Raw genomic sequence first — 26,336 nt, forward strand, 5'->3', positions numbered from 1 at the left:
GCATAGTGCCTAGTACGTGACGCTAACTCCATAAATAAGTGCGGAAAAAGTTCTGGATCCGACACAAATGAAATCACCCTGTCTCCCTCTCTCTCCCTGCTCTTCCTCCTTTTCCTCCTCTTCCCCTTCAATGATTCATTTAACAAACATTTATTGAATGCCTACTACATGTCAGCAACTGTTCCAAGTATTGAGATACAACAGGTTTTGCTTTTATTGACATTCTTCTCTCCTCCCTCCATTTCTTGTCTCTTTTTCTCTCTGTGTATTTCTGTCTTTCTCTTCCATGGCAGAGGGGCTTCCTGCATGTGAAAGAAAAGATGCCTATTTGTGGTCACTAATAACAAATCCTCCCATCTTCATTACTGAAAAAACAGTAAGAACGTTACCCTGTTAGTTAAGCATTTTTTGGGGGGGTGGGTGTTGCGGGAGGGAAGAAGTTGTTGATTAGGCCACCTTAGGACTAATCACTGGGCCCAAGGAAAGAGACCTTGGCCTGGGTCGCACAGTGGAGGGCAGGAAACATGGCTGGTCCTGTGGCTGGCAGCTCTGCTGGAATGATACGGCTAGAGTGGAGTTTGAGCTCTTTTAAGGGAGCTGTATGAACAAAACAACAGATGTCCACTCCAGGAGCATATAAATGCAGGGCCCCTCTCATGCCTGATGCCAGAGTATACTCATCTCCACTCTTTCTCAATGCACGGATTTCTTAGTATACTCAAGACTCCATCAAGAATTGCTCATTACAAGTGTTGGCAGCTGTGAGTAGAACATTTATTTTATTTCTTTTCCTAGGACTTGGATAAATAAGGGAATTCAGCAAATATGGAGCACCTTATATGTCCACGCAACATGTAAAAAGGCAAGGATAGAAATAAAGACAGAAAAATATTCTGACATGGGGGTAGCCTGGATATGGAATATGTTATGTATTTTAAAAAGACATCGGTTACAACTAACATCTAACTTAGACCTTAGGAAAAGTAATTGTTTCAGAAGCTGTGGAAGGAAGAAGGTGATACTGAGTACCCATTATATGCTGAGTTTTTTGTTCTAGTTGTTGATTCATTCAATCAATCTTCATCAAGTTGCCTTCTATGTACCAGGCATTGTTTTAGTTGCTGAGATACAGTAGTGGACTCAACAGAAATAAAAGTCCACACCTTCTCAAAGACTACATTCTGGTGGGCAAAGACAGATAATAAATGAAATAAATAAGTATATAGTCACGTAAAGGTGATATGCAAATAGAGAAAAAGCAGGAGACAGAGATAAGATGTTCTAGGGAGAGAGATTACAGTTTTGAGAGCAAAGAATTGAGGAAGGTGATGGTTGGGTCTTAAAGATGTGAAGGGGAAGAGCTTCTAGGCAGAAGGAAGAGCTGGTATCTTCCCCTCCCACCTCGCTTATGGGAGCCTGCCTGCAACATTTAAGAGACAGCAAGGAAACCAGTATGACTGAAGGGACTCACCGAGGGACTGAACAGAGCAGGAGTGGAAGACGAGGTCAGTTATGTAATGGCACAGGGTGGAGGCAATGGGAAGATCACACTTGGGCCTTGCATGACACGGGAAGGACTTTGATCTTTCCTTGGAGGCTTCTGCGCAGAGAAGTGGCATGAATTGATTCACGTAAGTTATGCCAGTCACTATTCTCAAGAGCTCTGAGAGTCTGGAATTATTGGCCCCAGTTTGTGATGTGGAATTAGCATCAGAGAGGGCATATAACTTCCCCAGCATCACACCACTAGTGAATTTTAGAGCTGGGTTTCAAATGCAGCTCTTTCTGATGACAATGCTCTTTCCATTAGACCACAGTGCCTCCCCCAGTCCTTGTTCCTTTATTTTGTCATGGTTAAATATTAAAAGACCCACCTTGTCTATCTTCATTTAAAATTTTCCATATTAATTTTTAATATCAAAATGCATAATTATCCCCCAAACACCCAAATAATAATTATCAATTGTGAATTTCAGAGAATTATACTTATATATTTCATAATCTATAGTTATAATTATAATAAAATTTGCTTTATAGCCTTTGTTATGCCCACACTATCGTTTAAAACTTCATTGCTTCTGAGGTTCTGATCATTTTTTTGTGTAACGGTTAAGAGTTCTCTTCCTTGATTTTCCTGGCAAAATTGACAGTTTCCCCTCTGAGCTGTCTCAGTACTATAAATACATTTCTTCTAGGACCCTAGCAAGACTGGATTATGATTCCATTATATCTGCCTGTCTGTTTCTCTAAACTTCGGTCCTTTAGGGGCCAGGATCACATCAATAGTAAATACCCTTGGGGTGTCTGTCCTGCCCAAGACCTGATTATTCCTCTCCCTTAGATGGCTGCTCCCCTCCATAGCCACCCTTGAATCATGCATCCCCATTCTAATGGCCACTGTTGCTTGGACCAGGGATGGGTGCCTGATCTGAGCGGGGCCATTCGGATGATCTTCTGGAACTGAGGGGTGGCCCCAGAGATTCTGGCTTCGTCTAGACTGAACTCTTGACAAAGGAGATGTAAACTCAGGAGTATTTCTATGGCCGTCTTCTGCTTGCCATATAGAATGACTGGGAAGTATGGAAAGCTGGTTTCTGTTGAGAGAAGCGAGATGCAGAAAAAGGCAGAGGCTAGGGACCAGAGAAAGCCCTGTCTGGGATGCTGACAGATCTCTATTTCCTTTGTTTAGCCTTTTAAAGGGCTGGCTGCACTCTCACCTTTAAGATTCACAAAATATACTATATTCTTATGATAAACTCCATTTATTTATTTATTTGTTTATTTATTATTTATTTTTGCTTATGCTAGCTTGAGTTGGTTTTTGTTACAACGAAAGACTACAAAATAATCCAATGTCTGGTTCATTTGCATAACCCCAGACCTAATTCTATATCACAGTGTCTCACTCAAAGACAAATCTTGGGTTGGCATTTTCTAGACTTGAGTTTAAGTGCCAGCTCCACAGATTACCTTGGCATGTTGCTTCACCACTTTGAGCCTCCATTTCCCCATCTGTAAAATAGGGACAATAAAGGGGTTATTATAGGATTAAAGTGTTGGGCATGTATTCGTTGTTGCTCAGTATCTGGCAGTTGCTATTATTAATGCAAGTTTTGGAATGTATGCAAGGAGAGACAATTGTTCTTGACCGCCTTGCTTCGGAGTGGACCTGGATGGTAGATGAGTGGCTAGAGCTTGGACTTTGGAGTCTGACTTCAGGAGTTTGGTTCTCAGATTCACCATTTACCAGCTGTATGAACCTGAGCAAATTATTTGAATTGTAAACACTACTTGGTTTCCCTATCTAAAAATTGCCCTTTCTCTATCTTTGGCACTGCAAGCACATAGACCTCAGCCCAATCTGACTCTCTGATAGCCAATTTGGCCCAAGAGGTGGGAGGTTTGGATCCTAGCCCTGCTTCTGTCACTGGTCATAACCTTAAGCAAGTCATCACATCTCAATGGACCTGAGTTAGGAAAGTGATCATCTGCAAAACAAGTCTAATCTATGTTCTGCTTGCTTCATGACATCATCAGGGAAAGGTCACAGAGGATCGAAAACAAACAACGTATTATTTTGTACACTTCTAAGCACTCTCCAGATGTAAATTAAGTACTCTGAATTATTCATATGCATGCGTGTCTCCCATGCTGGCTTGACTTATCTGTAAAATGGGACTGTGAAATGCTGACATTGCATGGTTGTAATGAGGCTGAAGTGAGATAATATATGAAAGCACAATTCCAATTTCTGGCACTTACTTGTACAAACCCAATGCGTTGTGGTCTTCCTTTCTCCTTTAGATTTTACTAAGCAGTTCACTGCCTTTTTTATTTTTTAAAATTTGGTCCTCTGTCTGGTCTTGGAGTTAGGGCAGTGCGACCTTATCCCCATTTCACAGATGAATAACTTGAGGCTCTGAGACATTAAGTAACTCAGCAAAGTGATACAGCAGTGGCAGAGATAGAACTGGGAATCTATTCTCCATTCACCCTGTACGGCAAGTAAAGAACTGCACTGTGGAGCCAGTCTGCCTCTGCTTCCTATCCCAGCGCCCCACTTACTAGCTTGGGAACTTGGGCAAGTTACTCAACTTCTCTGTGCTGTTGTTTTCCCATCTGCAACCTGGGCAGAGTAATTATTCCTGCACAATTGCAGCTACCACACAGAGTGGTTGGAAGGATTAAACAAGGCAATGCTATGCTGCTTAGCATGTGCCTAGAATGTGGTAACTGCTCTCCAAGTGTAAGTTATACTCTATGATCTGCTGGGGATGTGCCACATTGGGTACAGATATGAAAGCAGAGGGCCCTGGGATTAAGTCCAGGCTTGACCCCTTACAACTGTGTGGCTTGGACAGGCATGGAGCCTCCCTTCCGTCTCTAATGTGGAGAGGACAGTGCCTATCTTGGGAGATTAGAAGCCATGGCACATGTGGATTCTTTAGAAATGTAGCAAGGTAGGTTGGTGGGATGAGGCAGGGCTTGGGGAATAAGAGCAGGGAGGTTGAAAACAGCCTGATGTGCACAGATGTGTCTTGAGGAGCAATGAGGAGTGGCAGGAATGAAGAGTAGAGGTGTAGACAAGCCTGGATCATGGAGGACTCTTTATGTCAGCAGAGGAACTTGAGTCTCTTCAGACTCACTGAATGCTTTTATGCGGGGAAGCAGGGAACAGAGTTGGCCTGTTGAGAGATCATTCTGGCAGCTGTGAAGATAGATTGGAATCCATGTGCCCAGTGCAGGGGCTCCATTAGAAAGTGTTTTGGGCGAGAGATGACAGTGACCTGAAGAAAAGCCAAGGGTGTGGGATGAAGAGAGGGAACGGCTTTTATGACTACTAACTACTGGTTGAGGGTCTACTATAGACTTGGAACTCACCATTCCAAGTGCTTTGCAAATAGTAACTCATTTAATTACCTTAACAATGCAGTGGGGTAGGTACTATTATCCCTATGCTACAGATTCAAAGATGAGGCCCAGAGAAACTAAGAAATGTTAAGGGGATCAGAGCCACAAGACATGGTGAATACTTTGATGCAGGGCAGTGGGGAGCAGTGAAGGGGTAGGTGATCAGCTTTCTGGCTGGGATGACGGGCTGGAAACTCAGACACCCAGCAGAAGGAGCAGGTTGGGGAAGGAGGCAGGAAAGCTATGAGTCAAGCTGTGTCTATGTTGAAGGCACCAGTGGCTCCTGTGAGACGATCCCTGCGTTGGATAGGTATGTGGAGCTCAAGGGTATGCCAGATGTGGAGGTTTGGCCTTCAACCTGATTTCAGAGGGTGCAGGGAGAGATGGAACCCTCTCAGGGCAATCTGAGGATTGGTGAGAGAGGTAAGGTCTGAGCCCTGGAGTATGTGACCTTCATAGACGTTTCTGTCTCCTGGGTCCAAAGCCTATTCTGGTCCCAGGGCCTGGACTGAAGTGCAGGCTGCGTGCCTCTCAGGAGCTCTCACTCCCACTTGTGGGGAAATTAACGTTTCTACATGAAATGTCAGAACAACCAATCACCATCCGCTTTGGGGTCAGGAATGTTGTGCCTGGGCCAGGTATGGGCTGGACACAGGTTCTTCTGTGAATCTTCTCAGCACTTGGATCTTGACGGAGAAGGGGGTTGTGGGAGTGTTACCGCTTTCCTCCCACAATGCTCTCTCCCTCCCTCTCTCCCTTTAGCTGCGTTTCTCTTGTCCTCTCTATTTCTTTATGTCCCTGTGCTTTGCTGCTTTGTTTCTGCCGATTTCTGTCCTTCTGTTGCTCCCTCTCTCCCTGTCTCTGACTCCTTTTTGTCTCCCTCTGCTTCCCTCTTTTTCTCTGTCTCTATGAGTCTCTCTCTGTGTCTCTCTCCCTGAATATCTCTATGTCTCTCCCTTTGTCTCTCTCCATCTCTTGTCTTTGTGTCTATGCACTGCTCCCCCACCCTCTATGCTTTCTTTCTCTCCTTTCCCTCCTCCCTCCTGTCCTGCCTCTGGGAAGAGGGCAGAGATCACTGGGCAGGATTGGATGTCATTAAACAAAAAAAAAAGGAGAAAGGACTCCTTTTCTCCTGCTTGCCCCTGGGGAATGCCTAACAATGAGAGACACTTTGGTGGGTAATCGATAGGAACAAGATGCAACTAGACATCTTTGTTGGGCAGTGCAGCCGGCAGTTTCCTCTGACCGGAGCCCCTGGGAATGGCTGGCCTCTTGACCAGCCTCAGAGTGTATCACAGTGCAGCGCACTTGAAGTGTGAGCCCAGCACATCCTAACCTAGGGGCACCTCATTTCCATCCCCCGCTCCCCTCCCTCCCCTGCCCTCCTCCCGCCCAATACTTCACGAATATCATGAATAGAAAGAGACACTGTAACAGACAGGACATAGATTGTAGGCAGCATAGGTTGTGGGGCTGGCTAACAATCAGGGTTTCTCTAGCTGGAGCACTACTCTTAATCTTTCTAAACCCCAATTTTCTTGTGTGTAAACCAGGGAGACTAACAACTATAATCCATTCTAGGCAAGGCAGCTGGTTTTCTTTCTGAATAACAAGTTTGATCAGCACCTCCCCCACTTAGGCCCCCACAGCATGGATCACAGTCTTCTTTCAATGCTGAATCCCAGCACCAAGCTCAAAGGAGATGCTTAATGAGCGTGTGTGGCAACACAGTAGGTACTTCATATGTGTTTGTCAAATGAACAGACTACCTGCTTCTAGACCTGTACTGCCCGGCCGTCTTCTTTCTGCCTCTAACTTCCCCAAAAAAGAGCTCCAGGCTAGACTCTAGATCTTTGCCCTTGCTTGCCAGCTCTGTCTTCCCTTTTCTGCCTTTTTCCTCCCTGCATGTAGCCCTCTGAGGTTATGAGGATGAAAGGAAAAGGAAGTGAGTCACACAGGCAGGAATTCAGAACACTGGCCTCTTGGATACAGCCAAACTAGCAGAAGAGTTCACATACGGTATCATGGAAAGTTAAAGAAGGAAGAAAACTTAGAGATCATCAAGTCTGCTCATTCTCCCATTTTACAGATGAGCAATCCGCGCCCAGAGAAAGGAAGTGGCTTGCACAAAGTACTATAACTTATCCCTGTGGCAGAGAGAGGGACAGAAGAAACTAGAGTTCTACAACTTCTCAAAGTTCCTCAAACATTATTCTTGGTCTTTAATTCTACACACCCTTTTGCATTGATAAGGGCAAGCCCAACTGAACCCCATTCTCCATTTCAGTCTTAGGAATTGCGCTCACAAAACCTTCCCCATTCTTCTAAATGCAATCCAACCATAAGATCCATTACTAACAGAGGCAAACAGGGCCTCTCACGTTAGAAGAACCAGCCACAAGAAGCTGCTTTTTCACAAGCTTGTGTCCACTTATTCTGATTCAGCTAGACTATCAGAGGCTTTCCATGACTCCTCCATTCTGACTAAGATTTGCCTTTTTTTTTTTTTTTTTGCTTCCTCTATACCTTGTGTATATCTTTTCTTTGGACTTCCCACATTGCTTTTTTTTTTTTTAAAAAATCAGCTTTATAACATGTAATTTATGTGCAATAAAATTCACCAATTTTGTATACAACTCAATGAGTTTTGACAAATATGTACAGTAATATGACCCCCACCACAATCAAGAAACAGAACACTTTCATTGGCCCCCTAAGTATAATAACATCCATACTCTCTTGAAGTCAATTTCCTACCATAGCCAGGCCGGGCAATCATTGATCCAATTTTAGCTGCGATAGCTTTGCTAGAAGTTCATATAATTAGAATCATTTTGTATCTGGTTGCTTTCGCTTAACATAATGTTTCTGTGACTCATCAATGCTGTTACAAGTATCAGCAATTCCTTTGTTCTTATTGCATTACAATGGTTATCCAGTTGTTCCAGCACCATTTAATTAAAAGACCATTCTTTCCCACTGTATGGATGTACTGCAATTTATTTAACCATTCACCAGGTGATGGGCATTTGGATTGTTTCCAGTTTTTGGCTGTTGAGAATGAGGCTGCCATGAGCACTCATGTACAGATTTTGTTTTATTTTTATGTGTTTTCTTTACTTCTATGAGTTTTACTTTTTTAGATTTCACATATAAGTGTGATATGTATCTTCTCATATTTTCAGTATAAGTGCTTCATGATGAATATAATATTTTCTCCTAGTCTATGGCACCTGCAAGTCCAGCACCATTTATTTCATCATGGCCAGACCTTAGGTTTGTTAATCATCTCTCTGAGGCTCAGTTTTTTAATATGTAAAATGATGTTATTAGTGTATCTATTTCTTAGAGTTTGTGAGGATTAAAAGGAATAGTGCATACTGAACTCTTAGCCTAATGCCTAGAACTTAAATAAGAGCTTGAAAATCATCAACTAACTGCTGTTATCTGATTTGTATTCATTCCATCTCTCCTCAATCAATAATAGTACTCTTTGGGTATGAACTCGTATTATCTGCAGCTGGTAGCTGGAAATAACTGGAGCTCAGGAAACCAGTCTAGACTAGAACTAGAAATTTGGTTGGGAGGCCAAGGTGAGTGGGTCACTTAAGCCCCAGAGTTTGAGACCAGCCTGGACAACATGGTGAAAACCTGTCTGTACAAAAAAAAAAAAAAAAAAAAAAGATTTGGAAGTAAATAGCATGTAACGTAGCTATCATTTGGAGTCCGGAGCCTGAGTGAACTCAGAGTGAGAGTGTGTATAGTGAGATGATGAGACAGCCACAGCTGGAACCTTGACCAATCCCAACATTTGAGGGATAGGCAAAGGAAGAGAGGATGATGGAAGATAATGAGATTGTGTAGCCTGAGAGGAGGAGGAAAACCAGGAGAGAACAGGGTCATAGAAACCAAAGAAGGAGTAAGATCTAAGATGGAAGGGAACACTAACAAAGTCAAATGCTATAGAGATGGTGAGCCCTGAAGAAGAGACCAGTGCATTAGCCAAGAGCCAGTGCTTTCAGTGGAGAGGTGGACAGGAAGTCCAACGACAGGGTTAAGAAGCAAGCAGGTGCTGAGGTTTGGGAATCATCAAGCATATAGCTCATGTTTCCCCCAAATTTTGGTTGAGACAGTGAGAGGAGAAAGGAGATGGTAGCTTTCTTTAGAGGGTAGCAGTTGTGGAGGGCAGTCTTCCTTTTATAGTATGGGAGAGACTGAAACGTGTTCCTGGACAGATAGAATACAACCAATGGACAGCAAATGGTTGAACGGACAGAAAAAGAGAGTGGATAATAGTGAGTGTGAGTCCCCTAAGGTGGCAGGAAGGCATGGTGTCTAGAGTGTAGAATCAGTTTGTGGCAGGGGAGTGGGGTGGCTTTATACTATGTCAACCAACTGAAATGGAACAATGTTTCAGTTTATAGTTGAGGGTTAGGATTGACCAAAAGAGAAATTTGCATATGATTTGAAAGAAGGGCAGAGCCATTAGTCTTTGAAGGTCACTGTGGTTAAACATGGTGAGAAGTACATGCAGAGGTGCTGACTGACTTCAGCTTGTTTTTGGTCTTTTGTAGTAAAAGTAAGATGCCAGAAAAGTTGAGCTTATCTTTCTTGCACTCAACTCTGTGCTTAGCTCTTCTTCCTTCCTGCCTGCCCTGCTAACTAATGTTAACCCCAGAACCATAATCTGATGCAGCAGCAACAGCCCTCCAAAGAATTTTCTATCAGCTTTCTTTTGTAGACCCACTCCATCAGATGCATGTGCCTGGCTATGCATATTCCTTCATGAATGCCCACATGCCCACTCAATCTGGTATTTCAAGAGGGCGGCTTCGTGACTTTTGATTTCCCATCTCCCTGTTTGGGTGCTTACTTATCCAGTTTCTACTACAGTTATAAAATGTGTTAATTCTACAACAAATTCATATTTTAGGATATTCATAGAGTTTCAGCTTTCCTGATTGAATCTTGGCTGATACGGGATGGGGGGACATTCTTACACATACTGCAAGAAGACACTAACGGGGTGGATGTCAAAGGAATTTGGGTCACATGGTCTTGATGTCGTATAAAGACACAGGAATCAGGTCAAATAAAGAGATTAGGGTTAGGGTAGAGTTTGAGGCTTGAAAATCTTGGAAAAGCTCTAGAAAATGGTACAGTAAGTGGAAGACAGAGTTGAGAGAATCTTTTTGTTGAAAAGCCAAGGAGTTGGAATGTATACTGGAGGAATGTAAAAGGAAGGAGGCCCGAATTCAAGTCCTGGCTCTACCCCTTCTTAGCTCCATGGCCTTGGATAAGTCACATATTTTCCTCCCTGTGGTTGCTTTTGCCTATTTGTTCTCCCTCCTCCTCTGCTCTGCCCTGTATTTTAGGAAACTACATTCCCAAGCTCTCATGCCATCTGGCTTCCAAATAGGCCTGGTCAGTGCATGGCACTAGTGGAAACCTGGAGGAAGGAGAAGGGACACAGTCTGGCTATTGCAGTCTCGCTGTTCTGCTCCACGGCTTTGACTCTGAGTAGCCTTTTCCTTCAGATCCCGGCTGCTGCCTGGCCGGCAACTCTCTCCACAGCTGCTGCCCCAGCCAGCAGGCCTGGAAATGGTAGCAATTTCCTGCTGTACTACTCTGGGTTGCCACTTCTGCTTTTCCATTACCTGTGTAATGAGGCCCCTGAAGAGTTTTCCTCTGCTTGAAATACTCGGGTGGATTTAGTTTTCCTGGCTGATATATTCATCTGTATGATGGGACTGCTATTGCCTACCTCCCAGGATAATTTTGAGGTGACGAATGTATTATTATGGCATATGGGGAGAAGGAAGGGAGGTAAGAGCTGCTCTATTAATTTAGGCACACTCCCCTGGGAGAACGACCACTGAGTGATTCCCACTGCATGCCAGACGCTTTCCATTTGTTATGCATTAGACTCACTACCTGTGTGACCCTGAGTGACTTGCTTCACCTCTGTGTGCCTCAGTTTCCTCGTCTATAAAGTAGGAACAATAAAAAGCCTACCTCACCTACTATTGGGAGGATGGGCTGAGATATGGTGTAAAAAAAGCCTAGAACAGGGCCTGGCATGTATGAAGCACTCAGTGTTACCTATAATTGTTACAAATGTGAGCATTTATTATTGCTTTTTCATTTTTGCTTCATAAAAAGCTAGAGGACACCAAGGAGCAGTGAAGTTATATGACTCGATCATCTGAGAGACAGTACGTTATAAGACTTGATTCCAGGTTCCCCTGACTCCACAATTGCGTTCTCTCCGCTGCTCCCCTCTTGGCAATGTCAGTTACATCGAATTGTGCAGACATAGGTCCACAGGAGCGGTGACTGCTGCATTGAGCAGGTTTATACTTCTTTGCTTCACCTTCCCCTCCCTTCTAGAGCCTCTATAATTAAACTCAAGTGAAACCAATGCAGGGCCCTAAGAACAGGATGGACTTGATCCTGGTAATAAGTCCCCTGAGAGGCCTTGGCTAGCAAAGGGGCAGCTGGAGGTTCACAGAGGAGGGAAGCTGATGGCTGGGGGTAGGGGTGGGGTAGGGTATGTGTGTGTGTCTTCTGCCTGGCAGATTCCCTCCACATCTGCCTCAGTAGGAGCTGGGTGCATTCTGGAAGCTTTTTATTACCAATAGATAGCTCTCAGCTCAGCTCTCCCTTCCCCCAGCCTCCCCTCAGCCTAAAATATATCGAGCTGTGTTAGAGGCAAAGTATATTTTCAGCCCTGCTAAGGCCCTCAGGGAAATGGCTACCATGGAGAGGAGCCAGGGAGCTACGTAGGACTTTGAATCCCCTTCTTGCCCCTGCCCCCCTTACTCCCAAGTGCTGCTGCCCGGCAGGCAGCTACCACCTCACGAGCTTAGTGATCAGCTCTGCTTCAAGGCTGGTTTTGACCTAAACAACCTCCTCCTTGGCTCTTTGCAGATCAGTGATTCTGTATCTTTAGAATTCAATGTATACCTGTAACCAACTCCTTCTCTCCTCTGCCCTCTCCTCTCTCCCCTGCCACCACTGAGCTTACTATTCTAGCAGATGAAGTGGAGAATACAAATAACAATAATGAATCTGTGCAGGTCGAACATACTTGTATCTGTTATCTCATTTGAACCTCTTGACAACCTCTGTGAGGGAGATGGACCCTATGAGGAGAAAATTAAGCCTCAGAGTGATGAAGTAATCTACTCTAGGTCATGTAAGTATAAGTAGAAAGTGACACAGCCAGGATTCAAACCCAGAACTCTTAATCCTATGCCATGCTGCCTCCTAAGTGGTTGACACTAATTTGGATGCTAAAGTGCTGGCCTGTTGGTGTTACAGGCAGTTCTTTTTTGAGATATGTTCTCACTCTGCTGATCAGACTAGAGTGCAGTGGTGTGATCATAGCTTACTGCAGCCTGGATCTCCTGGGCTCAAGTAATCCTCCTGCCTCAGCCTCCTGAGTAGTTGAGGCTATAGGCATGCACCACCATGCCCTGAAAATTAAGAAAATATTTTTAGAAATGGAGTCTTTGTATGTTGCCCTGGCTGGTCTCAAACATCTAAGCTCAGGCAATCCTCCCTACTCAGCCTCCCAAAGTACTGGGATTAGGGGCGTGAGCCACTATGGTGCAGTTTCTACTGTTCTGTAGTACTCTGTCAAAATAGGGTTTGGCCAAACAACTAGAAAGCACATGTTTTCATGAAGGACTGATGACCCTCCAGATCAGGACCTTGGACTGCTATTAGGGTCTCCTCTGCCCCCACTGAAAGCATTATCTACATTTGTTGAGTGCTTCATATGCACCATGTCTTTTTCATTCGGAACTCCTCACAGCATGTATATTGCTATCATCATTTTGCAGTTGGGATCCTGTTTAAGATTACACAGCTAGTAAAGAGCAGTTATAGAATCCACACTCGAGCTTCTCCTGGTCTCTAGGTTACTTCAAAAGTACCTGTCTTTTCCTATTGTGCTATACTATATCCTATTCTTTAATGACTCTGAAGGTAAAAAATTGCAGTGAAGAGCACTTCTCTTGTTGCCATGATTAGCACCTATTGTCAACTAGGATTGTACTTGGTTTGTGATGATAGAAACCTGACCACAGTGGCTTCACTAAATGGAAGTTTTTTGTTTGTTTTGTTTTGTTTAGTGAACAAAAGGGTATATGATCTTGAGCTAGTGCAACTGCCTGAGCAAGTAGTCATGCTCCAGGCTCCTTCTAACTTCCTGCTCTGACATTGTAAGCATATGGCTTTTGTCTTTATGTTATAGGCTGGCTGTCTTATTTCGAAGCATCAAGGCTGCACTCCAGGCAGGAAGAAGGGTGAAAGATAGGAACTACATGACCATGGAGTTTGTCTCTTCCCATCAGAGAAACAGTAGCTTTTCTGGAATCTCTAATCAATAGTCTTTTACTTACATCTATTGGCTGAAAATGGTCACATGTCTATCCCTGGCTATAAGAGAATCTGGGATGTTAGTATTTCCAGGTAGGTGCATGGTCTCCTGAAACAGAGTTCTGTTGGTATAATGAGAGTGGTGTTGGAGCTCAGAAAATGATACCACAAAATATAGTGAACTAGAGAAGCACTCTAAGGACTCTCTGATCTTCCCTTTCCTCCTTGTCTTTCTGATCTTCTTACCTTCCTGAAGCACCAGAAGGGACTCTTTCTGGAATTTCCTTATCTGACTAAGAAAGCTTCTTTCCAAAAGAAATGTAATTGTCTTAAGATTCCCTCCCTAGCACTCTCATCAAATAACCAGGAAAGATTAACCCCCAGAGAAGAGAAAACACTGGGAGTCCTCACCATGTCCAGGTAGACTTTTCATCTATTCTTCTGAGGGCAGCTCTGAAAGATTATCTGGGGAATTTTGTCTACATAATAAGACACCTTTGTTCACAGCAAAATTTTGCCCTTCACTTTCCCACCACCCCCCTAAGAGCTCAGAGGAACTTTGTCTTAGGCCATTGTTCTTTGGGCTTATTTATTTTCCCTAAAAATCACTCACTCCTATACCCCTCCATTCCCCTTCCCCCATGAAAAAGAGCATATAAACATCTGTACTCCATTGGGTTATTGACTAATCATCCTCCTGTGATTTCCTTGTGATATGCATGTTAAATTCATTTGGTATGCCTTTTTCTCCTATTAATCTGTCTATTGTCAGTTTATTTTCAGCGAACCTTCAGAGAGTAGAGGGGAAGCTTTCCTTTGACCTCTGCAGTGAATGTATAGCAAGAGCCAGCAGTGTTTGCCACCAGTTTGCACTGGACTGTACAGTAATGAGTTTCATAATCTCTTACCTTGACATGAGTTTTAAATTTCCAAAACACCTTTTTTTTTTTTTTTTTTGAGATGGAGTTTTGCTCCTGTGCTCTTGTTGACCAGGCTGGAGTGCGATGGTATGATCTTGGCTCACCACAACCTCTGCCTCCTGGATTCAAGCGATTCTCCTGCCTCAGCCTCCCGAGTAGCTGGGATTACAGGCATGTGCCACCACGCCCAGCTAATTTTGTATTTGTAGTAGAGATGGGGTTTCTCCATGTTGGTCAGGCTGGTCTTGAACTCCTGACCTCAGGTGATCCGCCTGCCTCTGCCTCCCAAAATGCCGGGATTACAGGCATGAGCTACTGTGTCCAGCCCTCCAAAACACTTTTATGTGTGTTATTCCTTTTAATCTGTATGACAGCCTTCTAAAAGAGGTAGGGTATGGATCACCCAGGAGTTGTGCAGATCTGGCATCATATTTCTTTGTCTTAGGCCATTGTTCTTTGGGCTTATTTTACAAAAGAGGAAACTGAGGTTCAAAGAATTAAATGACTTGCTGAAAGTCATAGAACTAGAAAGTAGTAAGAACTGAAGTGGAGTTCAGTGTCTGAAGACTCACTGTGACTTTGGATAAGTCACTTAACCTCTCTGCTTGTTCTTTCACTTGTCAGATAGAAATAACAATTTTACCAACCACATAAGGTTGTCATGAGAACTCAATAACCCCTAGTCTTTGCGCATCTTAAGTGCTCATTAAATATGAGAATGAACATTTAATATACTCAAATACATTTTCCTTATCATCCCAAAGCAAGTTAGAACCTTTTCTCCAACTTACTATTTCTCATTAACCTTGAGTATAGAACTTATCAAACTATTTACACATTTTCCCCATGCACAAGCAATACTTAATTCCCGTTAAACTGAGAGGTCCCTGAGGGAATGTTTTGAGGGAACTCATTTCCCAGGGCTCATGTTTTACTAAGAGTCTTCCACTCCATTTCCTAGGAGGAAAGGATATTTGGGCAACACCTTTAACTTAACTCTTTGACCCTCTCTTACTGCACCTAAGGAAGACCTTCTTCCTTTCTTCCTCCTTTGCTTCCTTTATTTTAATGATATGAAAATGCTCCTTGATGGGTAGAGCTAACGTGCTATAAAACATGCTTTGCGGGTGTGAACAAAGCACCTTTCCCATGTAGTTGGCTGAGTATCTATTCCGTAGAGTCTTTCCTCAGTCAGATCTTAAGGGCTATGCTTGGTGGGAGGGGCAGGTGGTGGCATAGGAGGAAGCCTCACTCTGACATTTCATTCACACAGTGTTCACCAAGCAGCTCTACAAGCAATAATGTCGGTACCTTGATCTCCATTTGACTCCCTTGTCATTTTTCAATTGGTTCAGTACTGAGAAGCAGAAGGGTCTGATCATCATCTCAAAGCAACGCTTAACAGCAGAGACAGCAGCTTTCCTCCTCCTTTGCATCCTGGGTCCATTAGGACAATATCTGGGTTTAAAAATGAATGATAAAATGGATCATGAAAGTGAAAACACCTTATAAACTGTAAAGTTCTATTGGATAGAATTTATTAGTGTTACCACATGTTTAATAAAATTCTCCTGTAGCTGAAAGGAATAGGTTGGGTTTTGGATAGAACATAATCTCTTCGGGAGGTCTTGGCAGTGTGGTGGGGGTGGAGGATTGGAAGAAGGAAAAGGAAGAAAAAGTGATCTCAACATGTTTAAGCAATGCATATAAAATGCTTTTGGAAGGTGAATGAAACCTGGTTAGCAGGGGTCTAGTGAGCAAGCATACACATGCAAGAGTAACTCTAGGATAAGACATTAAGCAAATACTATGAAACTTACAGCTAGGAAAGCACCTAAAAGGAGAGAATTAATTTATCTTTAGCTTTGTTGAGGCATAATGGGTATACAAAAACTGCACACCATAAATGTATACAATTTGCAGAGTTTGGACGTATGTATACACTCCTGCTACCATCACCACAATCAAGATAATGAAGCTGTGCATCACCGCTAAAAGTTTTCTTATGTCTCTTTGTTTTGTTTGTTGTTGTTTGTGTGTGTGCTTGTTTTTATAGTAAGAACACTTAACATGAGATTTACCCTCTGTGATGGTTAATACTGTCAACTTGATTGGATTGAAGGATGCAAAGTATTGTTCCTGGGTGTGTCTGAGGGTGTTGCCAAAGGAGATTAACATTTGAGTCAGTGGACTAAGAGGCAGAGTCACCCTCAATCTGGATGGGCACCATCTATTCAGCTGCCAGTGTGGCCAGAATAAAGCAGCCAGAAGAAATTGGAGAGAGCGGACTTGTTGATTCTTCCAGCCTTCATCTTTCTCCCATGCTGGATGCCTCCGGCCCTCAATCATCGGATCCCAAGTTATTCAGCTTTTGGACTCTTGGACTTAACACCAGTTGTTTGCCAGGGTCTCTCAGACCTTCGGCCACAGACTGAAGGCTGCATTGTCGGCTTCCCTACTTTTGAGGTTTTGGGACTTGGACTGGTGTCCTTGCTCCTCAGCTTGCAGACAGACAGCCTATTGTGGGACTTCATCTTGTGATTCTGTAAGTCCATACTCCTTAATAAACTCCCCTTCATATATACATCTACCCTATTAGTCCTGTCCCTCTAGAGAACCTTGACTCATACACCCTCTTAACAAATTTGTAAGGTACAATATTTTATTTTTAACTACAGGCTGTGTTGTACAGCAGATTTCTGGAACTTCCTTATTTTGGGTAACTGTAACTTCATACCCATTAAACAACAACTCCCCATCCCCTCGTAACCACCATTCTATTGTCTACTTCTATATGACTCTTTAGACATCTTTTGTAAGATAAATTTGCAGTATTTGTCTTTCTGTGACTCACTTATTTTACTTAGCATAATTTTTTTCCAGGTCCATCCATGTTGTGGCAAATGGTAGGATTTTCTTATTTTTAAAGGCTGAGTAATGTTCCATCGTATGTATTTGGCCAACACATTTTTTTTTTTTTTTTTGAGACGGAGTCTCACACTGTTGCCCAGGCTGGAGTGCAGTGGCGCCATCTCGGCTCACTGCAAGCTCCGCCTCCCGGGTTCCCGCCATTCTCCTGCCTCAGCCTCCTGAGTAGCTGGGACTACAGGCGCCCGCCACCGCGCCCGGCTAATTTTTTGTATTTTTAGTAGAGACGGGGTTTCACTGTGGTCTCGATCTCCTGACCTTGTGATCCGCCCGCCTCGGCCTCCCAAAGTGCTGGGATTACAGGCTTGAGCCACCGCGCCCGGCCTGGCCAACACATTTGTACCAAGTTGTTTAACATTGATAATCATTAGAGAAAGGCAAATCAAAACCACAATGAGATATTATTTCACATCAGTTTAGATGACTATTATTAAAAAAACAAAACAAAACAAAACAAAACAAAAATCACAAAAGATAACAAGTGTTTGTGAGGTTAGGGAGAAGTTGGAACTCTTGTCCACTGTTGGTTAGAAAGTAAAAATAGTGCAGCCTCTATGGAAAACAGTAATGCAGTTCCTTAAAATAGAGCTACCATATGAGCCAGCAATCTCACTTCTGGGTATATATCCCAATGAATTGATATCAGGATCTCAAAGAGATACCTGCACACCCACATTCATTGCAGCATTATCCACAGTAGCCAAGATACGGAAACAACCCCATGTTCATCGACAGACGAAAGGGAAGATTAATTTTAACCTAGAGGTAGATGTGAGCATAGGGTCAGGGAAGTCTTAGAAAAGGCAGAAATATTTGAGCTGAGGTTAAAAAAAATGGTCATTTTAATAGGTAGTATTTGTTAGTAATAATAGCAACGACTATATTATTGAGTGTCATGTGTCAGATACTGTACTAAAAAAATGTGTCTGAAACCAGATAATGCTCATGGCAACCGTATGTGGTAGCTACAATTTTCATTGCCATTTTTTCAGATGACAAAAATGGTATTGGCAGAGAACATTTATCAAAGCCATGCAAGCCATAAAAAGGGTATAATTCTTGTATGACTTTTACAGGGCCTAAGATATATTAAAAATCAACTTTGTGTTTACTGTTTTGGGGCCACTAGGAGTCCACTGTGAGTGCTGGGAGGGATTTGGGGGCACATAGAACTCTTGCCAGCCATCTCTCATGAGCTTATACTCTCTAGAGTCAGAAAACCTGAGTCTGAATCTTGACTCTGTCATGCACTTACTATATTTGATCCTTTTAAATAATTTAACCTATCTGTACCCAAGTTTGTTTATCTATATAAAAAGGGCATAATACTCTGCTCACTAACAGAGCTAATGTGGGATTAAATGAGAAAAGGTCCATGAATACTTTTTGTGTATAGTGAAAATACTGCTAGCTCATTCCTGTTCTTATGCTCTTGTAACTCTTTGCTATCTGTCCCTTGTGTGCTAGGTGCTGGATAAGTCCTCATTATACATTAGCACAAAGTCTTACAACAGATGCACCAGAAAGGAGTTATCTCTAACCTCGTTTTATAGATGAAGAATTGAATGCTGGGAGAGGAGTGTGATCACTCAGGTGACATGTGACAGAGCTGGGTAAAACTCAGGTCTGTGTGGTTCTCATCTCTGTGTCATTTCTACCACACCAGTCCCCTACCAAGACAAGATGGTAAGTGCAACTGATATACAATACACAGCTCAAGGTCATTTTGCAGAAGACAGTTTGCCAAATGTCCTGTCTTCCAAATGAGCAATAGCCAAATTTACATGCTTCTTTTAAAAAGCTTTAAAGTGTATAGCAGTTTACCTGTGTTTTAAAAGCTTTCAAGATTTCCCATTTTTCATTGACCAATATCTATTTTGTCTCCCCAGTAGTATTTTGAAGAATATTCCAGTAGTTTCTGCCATAGTTCAGCAAATGGAACATGGGCTGGACGTCTGTCCCCACCTGCTCCCTCAGCTGGGAGCCCTTTCAGGGCTATGAATCATTCAGTCATATGTGATAGCACTTGGTGACATCCAAGTTGGCTTTGAGTAGTTTCATTTTTGCAGATTAGTCCATGTCACAGTGGGGTCTTCTGACAGTCAGATGGAGTTTGGACCAACTGTGGCTTATGCTGTGACTATTTCCCCAGCTGTATAATTGAATAGACACACTCAGGAATGAGCAGAATCCCCGCCTTGGCTCTCTAATCTATGGAGTGAGCAAGGTAGGAAAGACCAAGCAGAAGCTCCTGGAACTTCCCTTCCACACCAAGATATGAATAAAAAGCAGTACCCAGACCTGGGAGAATGATACAGATTTGTGCCATCTTTAGATATTTGAAAGATGCATTGCCTCCCCCATTTAACTTGCCTGCCACATTGTGTTCTCTTCCTCCATCCGCGCTCTCTTAGTTGGGTTTCTCAAAGCAGAGCTAAAGTCAAAGGTTCAAATACAAATAGTTATTAGACCTTTCTTTAGTATCTATCTACTGTTTCTTTTTTGATAATGTCATTCAGTCTCACTTCTTTGATGGTGTCATTCATTCTTTTTTACCATTGATATGCTGATGACTCCTAAATTTATATTCCCAGGCTTGTCCTCTCTACAGAGCTTCAGAATTGTATTGTCCAACTGCCCACTTAACATCTCCATTCACAGTCTAAGGGTTAGCACCCACTTAACATGCCCAGAAAAGAACTATAAGCTGCAATACTCTACCTCCCAATCTACTATTCCCTATTTCAGTTATCCCCCAGTTTATTTTAAAACCTTGGAAGCATTCTTAATTTCTGTGGTTTGGTCTTCAAACTGTATCCTGAATCTGAGTACATTTCACCATTTCTGTATCTGCCACTGTACTTGAGGCTACAGTAGTCTTTCCCCTGAACTATTTACAATAGGTCCTAACTGGTTCTTGACTTTCATTCTTGCTACTCTATAATTTATTCTCTATACAGCAGCCAAATGTGCCTTTAAAAATGTGTATGAATTATTGTTATTCTCCTGTTCAAAACTCCTTAAGACCTTTTCATAATAGAGTAAAATCTGAACCCTAATCATAGTCTTAAAAGCCCTACTTGGCTGACCCTGGCCTACTTCTCCCATCTTTTTTTTTCTTCAACTTTTATTTTAAGTTCAGGGATGCATATGCAGAATGCACAGGTTTGTGACATAGGTAAATGTGTGCCATGGTGGTTTGCCGCACAGATCATCCCATCACCTAGGTATTAAGCCCAGCAGTCATTGGCTATTCTTCTTGAAGCTCTCTCTCCCCACCATTCCCCCTGAGACAGGCTACAGTGTGTGTTGTTCGCCTCCATGTGTGCATGTGCTCTGATCATTTAGCTCCCAATTATAAGTGAAAACACGTGGTGTTTGTTTTTCTGTTCCTGCATTAATTTGCTGACAATAATGGCTTCCAGCTCCATCTATGTCCCTGCAAGGGCATGATCTCATTCCTTTTTATGGGTTCATAGTATTCCATGGTGTATATGTATGACATTTTTTTTATCCAGTCTGTCACTGATGGGCATTTGGGTTGATTTCATGTCTTTGCTATTGTGACTAGTACTGCAATGAGCATATGCGTCCCACCTTATTTTCTAATAAGTTGCTCCTTCAACTTACTCCATGCCCATCATGGTGTCCTTTTTAATGTTTCTCAAATCTACCGAGCTTATTCTGGCTTCAGAACCTTGTACTTCCTTCCCTTCTGCCTGAGATGTTTTCCTCTTAGACCTTTGAATGACACTCTCCTTCACGCTAATTAGCTATCTGCTCCAATGCCTATATTCTAAGAAAAGCTGATGACAACCTAAGAAATATTCATCTCTGCTGTCTCAGTTAGGGGACAGAATAACCTACTACATCAAAGAGATACAAATACATGCCTCCAGCATAATAGATGTTAATATCTTTCTCATTGAACAATCCAGGGCTATATTAGTCCATTTTCACACTGCTATGAAGAACTGCCTGAGACTGGGTAATTCATAAAGAAAACAAGTTTAATTGACTCATAGTTCTGCATGGCTGGGTAGGCCTTAGGAAACTTACAATCATGATGGAAGGTGAATGGGAAAGCGAAGTACGTCTTACGTGGTGGTAGGTGAGAGAGAGAGCACTGGGGAAACTGCCATTGATAAAACCATCTGATCTTGTGAGAACTTACTCACTATCATGAGAACAGCATGGGGGAAATTGCCCCCATGATCCTATTACCTCCCACCATGTCCCTCCCTCAACATGTGGGGATTACAATTCCAAATGAGGTTTGGGTGGGGACACAGAGGCAAACTGTATCAAGGGCCCATGAGGTATCTCCGACATCCTTCCCAGGTGACATCCAAGGATGCTATAGTTGTTGCCACTTCTTAGCCAGCTGAGGAAGAGAAAGTCCAAGGAAAGTAGTTTTACCTCTAGGGGCTGACATGAAATTTACTATTGCTTATATTTCATTAGCCCAAACGTAGGTACATAGCCACACCTAGCTGCAAGAGAGGCTGAGAAATATCATCTCTGGCTGGGTGACCTTGAGCTTAGTTAATGAAACTGAGAGGTTCTATATAAAAAAGAAGATGGAGAGAATAAATACTGGGAGACAATTTGTGACCTCTACCTCACCTGCATACCTTAACTTCCATTTGCCTTCTTCTCCTACTCCATAGTACTCATCCCAACTTGACTTTATATATGTTTTTTTGCTTCTTTGTTAATCTCCTGTCATTCCAACTCTATAGACTATCAACTCAGTGGGGAAGAACTGTGTTTTCACCACTGTATCCCTAGAGCCTGGGATGGCTGCACCAGGAGGTATTCAAATATATTTGTTAAGCAAGTGAACAAGAAAGAATTTGTCTACTTTTCATCTAATTTGTCCTGATAGGTAATTATTAGAAATAATGTTAACTTTGAATTTTTGTTCAACCTGAACAAAAATTTATCTTGAAACAGTTAGCTAATTAAAGTTTCCAGTGGGAGTATTTCCAGTAGATATTAATACATTTCACTGGGTTGTAATCCATGGCTAGGGGGTATAGCAAATGAGTGCTTGCTTGTGCCAAATAAATTTTGTATTTCATAGAGCCATTGTAGTAGTATGTGATATTGCTACATTTAGTAAATGATTTTAAAAGTATTGACTTAAACAACCTAAGTGTTTATTACATTCCATGTATAATATAATCACTTACTGCTACTTCCAAGATAGTCATAGCCATGGAAGAAAATAGTAAGCTGGATACTTTGGTTGGAAAAGTATTAGTAAACTTTATTAATTTTTATTATTTTAAGAAACTTAGAAATACCGAGAACTACAAAAATTAATACAAATACTCCTGTTCCTTCCATAAAGAATTAAGAATTATTAACATTTTAAAATATTTGTTTTCAGGTTTTTTTCTTGTGTGCATATGTGTGTGTATATTAGTCCATTTTCACATTGCTATAGAGATGCTACCCAAGACTGGGTAATTTATAAAGAAAAGAAGTTTAATTGATGCACAGTTCTACATGGGTGGGGAGTTCACAGAATACTTGCAATCATGATGGAAGGTGAATGGAAAGCAAGGCATGTCTTACATGGTGGCAGGCAAGAAAGAGAAGACAAGGGAAACTGCTAAACACTTTTAAAGCATCAGATCTCATGAAAACTCACGAGAGCAGCTTGGAGGAAACCACCCTCATGATCCAATCACCTCCCACCAGGTTCCTCCCTCAGCATGTAGGGATTACAATTTGTATTATAATTCAAGATGAGCTTTGGGTGGAGAGATAGAGACAAACCATATTATTATTCTCCTGACTCCTTCCAAATCTCATGTCCTTTTCATATTTCACAACCAATCATGCCTTCCTAACAGTCCCCCAAATTCTCAACTCATTCCAGCAGTAATTCAAAAGTCCAAGTCCAAGGTCTCATCTGAGACAAGGCAAGTCCCTTCCACCTCTGAGCCTGCAAAATCAAAAGCAAGTTAGATACCCCCAAGATACAATGGGGGTACAGGCATTGGATAAATGCTCCCATTCTAAATGGGAGAAATTGGCCAAAACAAAGGGGCCACAGGCCCTATACAAGTCTAAAACCTGTCTGGGCAGTCATTAAATCTTAAAGCCCCCAAATCTTCTTTTGATTCCATGTGTCATATCCAGGAAATGCTGATGCAAGGAGTGGGCTCCCTAGGCCTTGGGAATCTCTGCCTCTGTGGCTCTGCAGGGTACAGCAGCTATAGCTGATTTCATTGGCTGGCATTGGGTGCCTGTGGTTTTTCCAAGTGCATGGTGCAGACTGTCAGTGGATCTACCATTTTGGGGTCTGGAGGACAGTGGCCCTCTTCTCACAGCTCTACTAGGCAGTACTACAGTGGGGGCTCTGTATGGGGGGTCCAACACCACATTTCCCATCTGCATTGCCCTAGTAGAGGTTCTCTATGAGGGCTCTGCCCCTGCAGGAGACTTCTGTCTGGATGTTTTGGCATTTTCATATATCCTCTGAAATCTAAGTGGAGGTTCTAAAAGCTCCAATCTTGTCTTTTGCCCACCTGCAGGCCCAACAACATGTGGAAGCTGACAAAGTTTGGAGTTTGCACTCTTTGAAGCAATGGCTGGAGCTGTACCTTGGCCCCTTTTAGCAACAGTTGGAGGTGGTGCAGCTGTGATGCAGGTCACCAAGTCCTGAAGCTTCACAGAGCAGGGGGGTCCTGGACCCAGCCCACAAAACCATTTTTCCCTCCTATGCCTCTGGGCCTGTGATAGGAGGGGCTTCTGTGAAAGTCTCTGAAATGCCCTGGAGACATTTTCCCCATTGTCTTGGTGCTTAACATTCAGCTCCTCATTACTTATGCAAATTTCTGTAGCAGGCTTGAATTTCTCCCCAGAACATGGGTTTTTCTTTTCTACCACATGGTCAGGTTGCATATTTGCCAAACTTTTCTGCTCTGCTTCTTCTTTAAACATAAGTTCCAATTTCAAACCATCTCTTTGTGAATGCATATTGCTGTACGCTGTGAAGAGCACCCAGGCCACATCTTGAATGCTTTGCTGCTTAGAAATTTGTTCTGCCAGATACCCTAAATCATCCCTCTCAAGTTCAAAGTTCCACAGATCTCTAGGGCAGGGGCAAACTGCTGCCAGTCTCTTTGCTAAAGCATAGCAAGAGTCACCTTTGTTCCAATTCCCAATAAGTTCCTCAACTCCATCTGAGACCACTTCAGCCCAGACTTCATTGTCCATATCACTATCAGCATTTTGGTGAAAAATATTCAACAAGTCTCTAGGAAGTTCCAAACTTTCCCTCATCTTCCTGTCTTCTTCTGAGCTTTCCAAACTGTTCCAACCTCTGCTCGTTACCCAGTTCTAAAGTAGCTTCCACTTTCTCAGGTATGTTATAGCAATGACCCACTTGGTATCCATTCTCTGTATTAATCTGTTTTCACACTGCTATAAAGAAATACCTGATATTGGGTAATTTATGAAGGAAAGAGGTTTAATTGAGTCACAGTTCTGCATGGCTGGGGAGGGCTCAGGAAACTTAGAATCAAGATGGAAGGTGAAGGCAAAGCAAGGCATGTCTTACATGATGACAGATGACAGTGAAGGGGAAACTGCCACTGATAAAACCGTCAGATCTTGTGAGAACTCACTCACTATCACGAGAACAGCATGGGGAAACTGCCCCATGATTCAATCACCTCATGCTAGGTCCTTCCCTTGACACGTGGGGATTACAATTTGGATTCCAAATTGAGATGAGATATGGGTGGGGACACAGAGCCAAACCATGTCAGTGTGTTTATACAAATAAAACCCGAATATATTCTCCTAGAAAATAAAAGTGAAACCACAACAGATAATGTGAATAACTCCTTGACTTTTCCTCCCAGCCCAATTCTCTTTCACTCCTCTCCAGAGGCAGCCATGATCATGAGAGTGGCTTAGATTCTGGAATTCAATTTTAAAAAATGCCTTAGCATACACACACACACACACACACACACACACACACACACACACATTCATAAGTAACATAGAGTATCTTTTTATATTGTAAAGTTTTATGTAAATACTACTTTGCTTTCCTCATCATGCTGTGTCTTTCTTTTTTTCACTCATTATATGTTGAGGACCTATCAAGATTCATCTGTGTGAATTTGTTCTATTCACATTCAGTACACTATTCTTTTACAAGAATACACCAAATTTTAAAAATCTGTTCCCCTATTGATGGCTGTTTGAGTGTTCCTAGTTTTTGCTTTTATATACAATGCCACATTGGCAATCCTCATTGAATACATATGACAATATTTGCCTGAGGCATATCTCTAAATATGGCATCACTGGGTCCTAGAATATACACATTTAAAAATTTTTTTACTAGATGCTGCCAAGTGCTTTCCAAAGGTGCTATAATAACTTATACTTTTGCTAGCAGTATGTGATAATACCTGTCTTCCCATATTTTTTATGATACTTGACATGATCATATTTTAACACTATTGCCCATTTATTACAATATTCTTAATTCTGATTAACTGAAGGGAAAAATAAACCAAGAAAATTCTCGAATTCCAGTCACCAATGCATTTCAAATACAAATTGTTTTGACAAATAGTTTAGGGCATTGTAGTACAGTGAAAGAACTTTGAGATCAAATCTTTAGGTAAGTAACTTAATTCACTTAACCTCAATTTTTTAGTCTGTAAAATAGAAATAAATACTAATACTCCAGCAAGGTCATTTTGAAGACTAAATGAAATGTGACAGCTCCTTGCCCATGCTAGGCATGTGACTAGATAAATGAGCATTTGTTATCTTCACATAAATTGTCTGAATAACATTGGAAGTTTTTCCAACAGATAGTACCATGTGCAATTCACTAACTCTTAAGATGTCATAGATTATAAGATGCACCATAATTTTTGTGCCTTTAAGAAAAAAAAAGTACTATCTATTAAACTATAAAATAACATCAGTTGTAAAGTTCATCAAGATCTCAGCAATGTTAAAATATGATTTTAAAATGTGTCTTGTAACTAATTAATGTGTACCATTAAAACAATGGTATTATCTTAGTTTTGTTTCCCCAGAAGGAAATGGCCAGACAAATATTCAGAAGCTAATATTTTATTTGGGAGATGATACAGGATACACTGGTAAAGGAGAGGGAATATGAAAAAGGGAGGGGAAAAAAGC

General features: G+C 42.1%; 1 protein-coding gene across 2 annotated transcripts in view; it reads left to right on the forward strand.

Moving 5' to 3' along the window:
* Positions 1-18,855, forward strand: part of LOC105495140 (OMA1 zinc metallopeptidase) — a 161,941-nt gene extending 143,086 nt beyond the window's left edge. The window contains exons 9-10 of one of the 2 annotated variants that reach the window (XR_011620352.1): positions 16,273-16,761; positions 18,612-18,855. Coding sequence is in view for 1 of the 2 variants with exons in the window: in XM_071092426.1 (XP_070948527.1) it covers positions 16,273-16,275 (3 nt within the window). In the remaining variant the exon portion in view is untranslated. Of the gene's footprint in view, positions 1-16,272; positions 16,841-18,611 lie in introns of those variants that run through there. The other variant, XM_071092426.1, reaches the window with a different exon arrangement.
* Positions 18,856-26,336: the final 7,481 nt, after the last annotated feature.

This window comes from Macaca nemestrina, chromosome 1, assembly GCF_043159975.1.
Source record: "Macaca nemestrina isolate mMacNem1 chromosome 1, mMacNem.hap1, whole genome shotgun sequence".
NCBI lineage: Eukaryota > Metazoa > Chordata > Mammalia > Primates > Cercopithecidae > Macaca > Macaca nemestrina.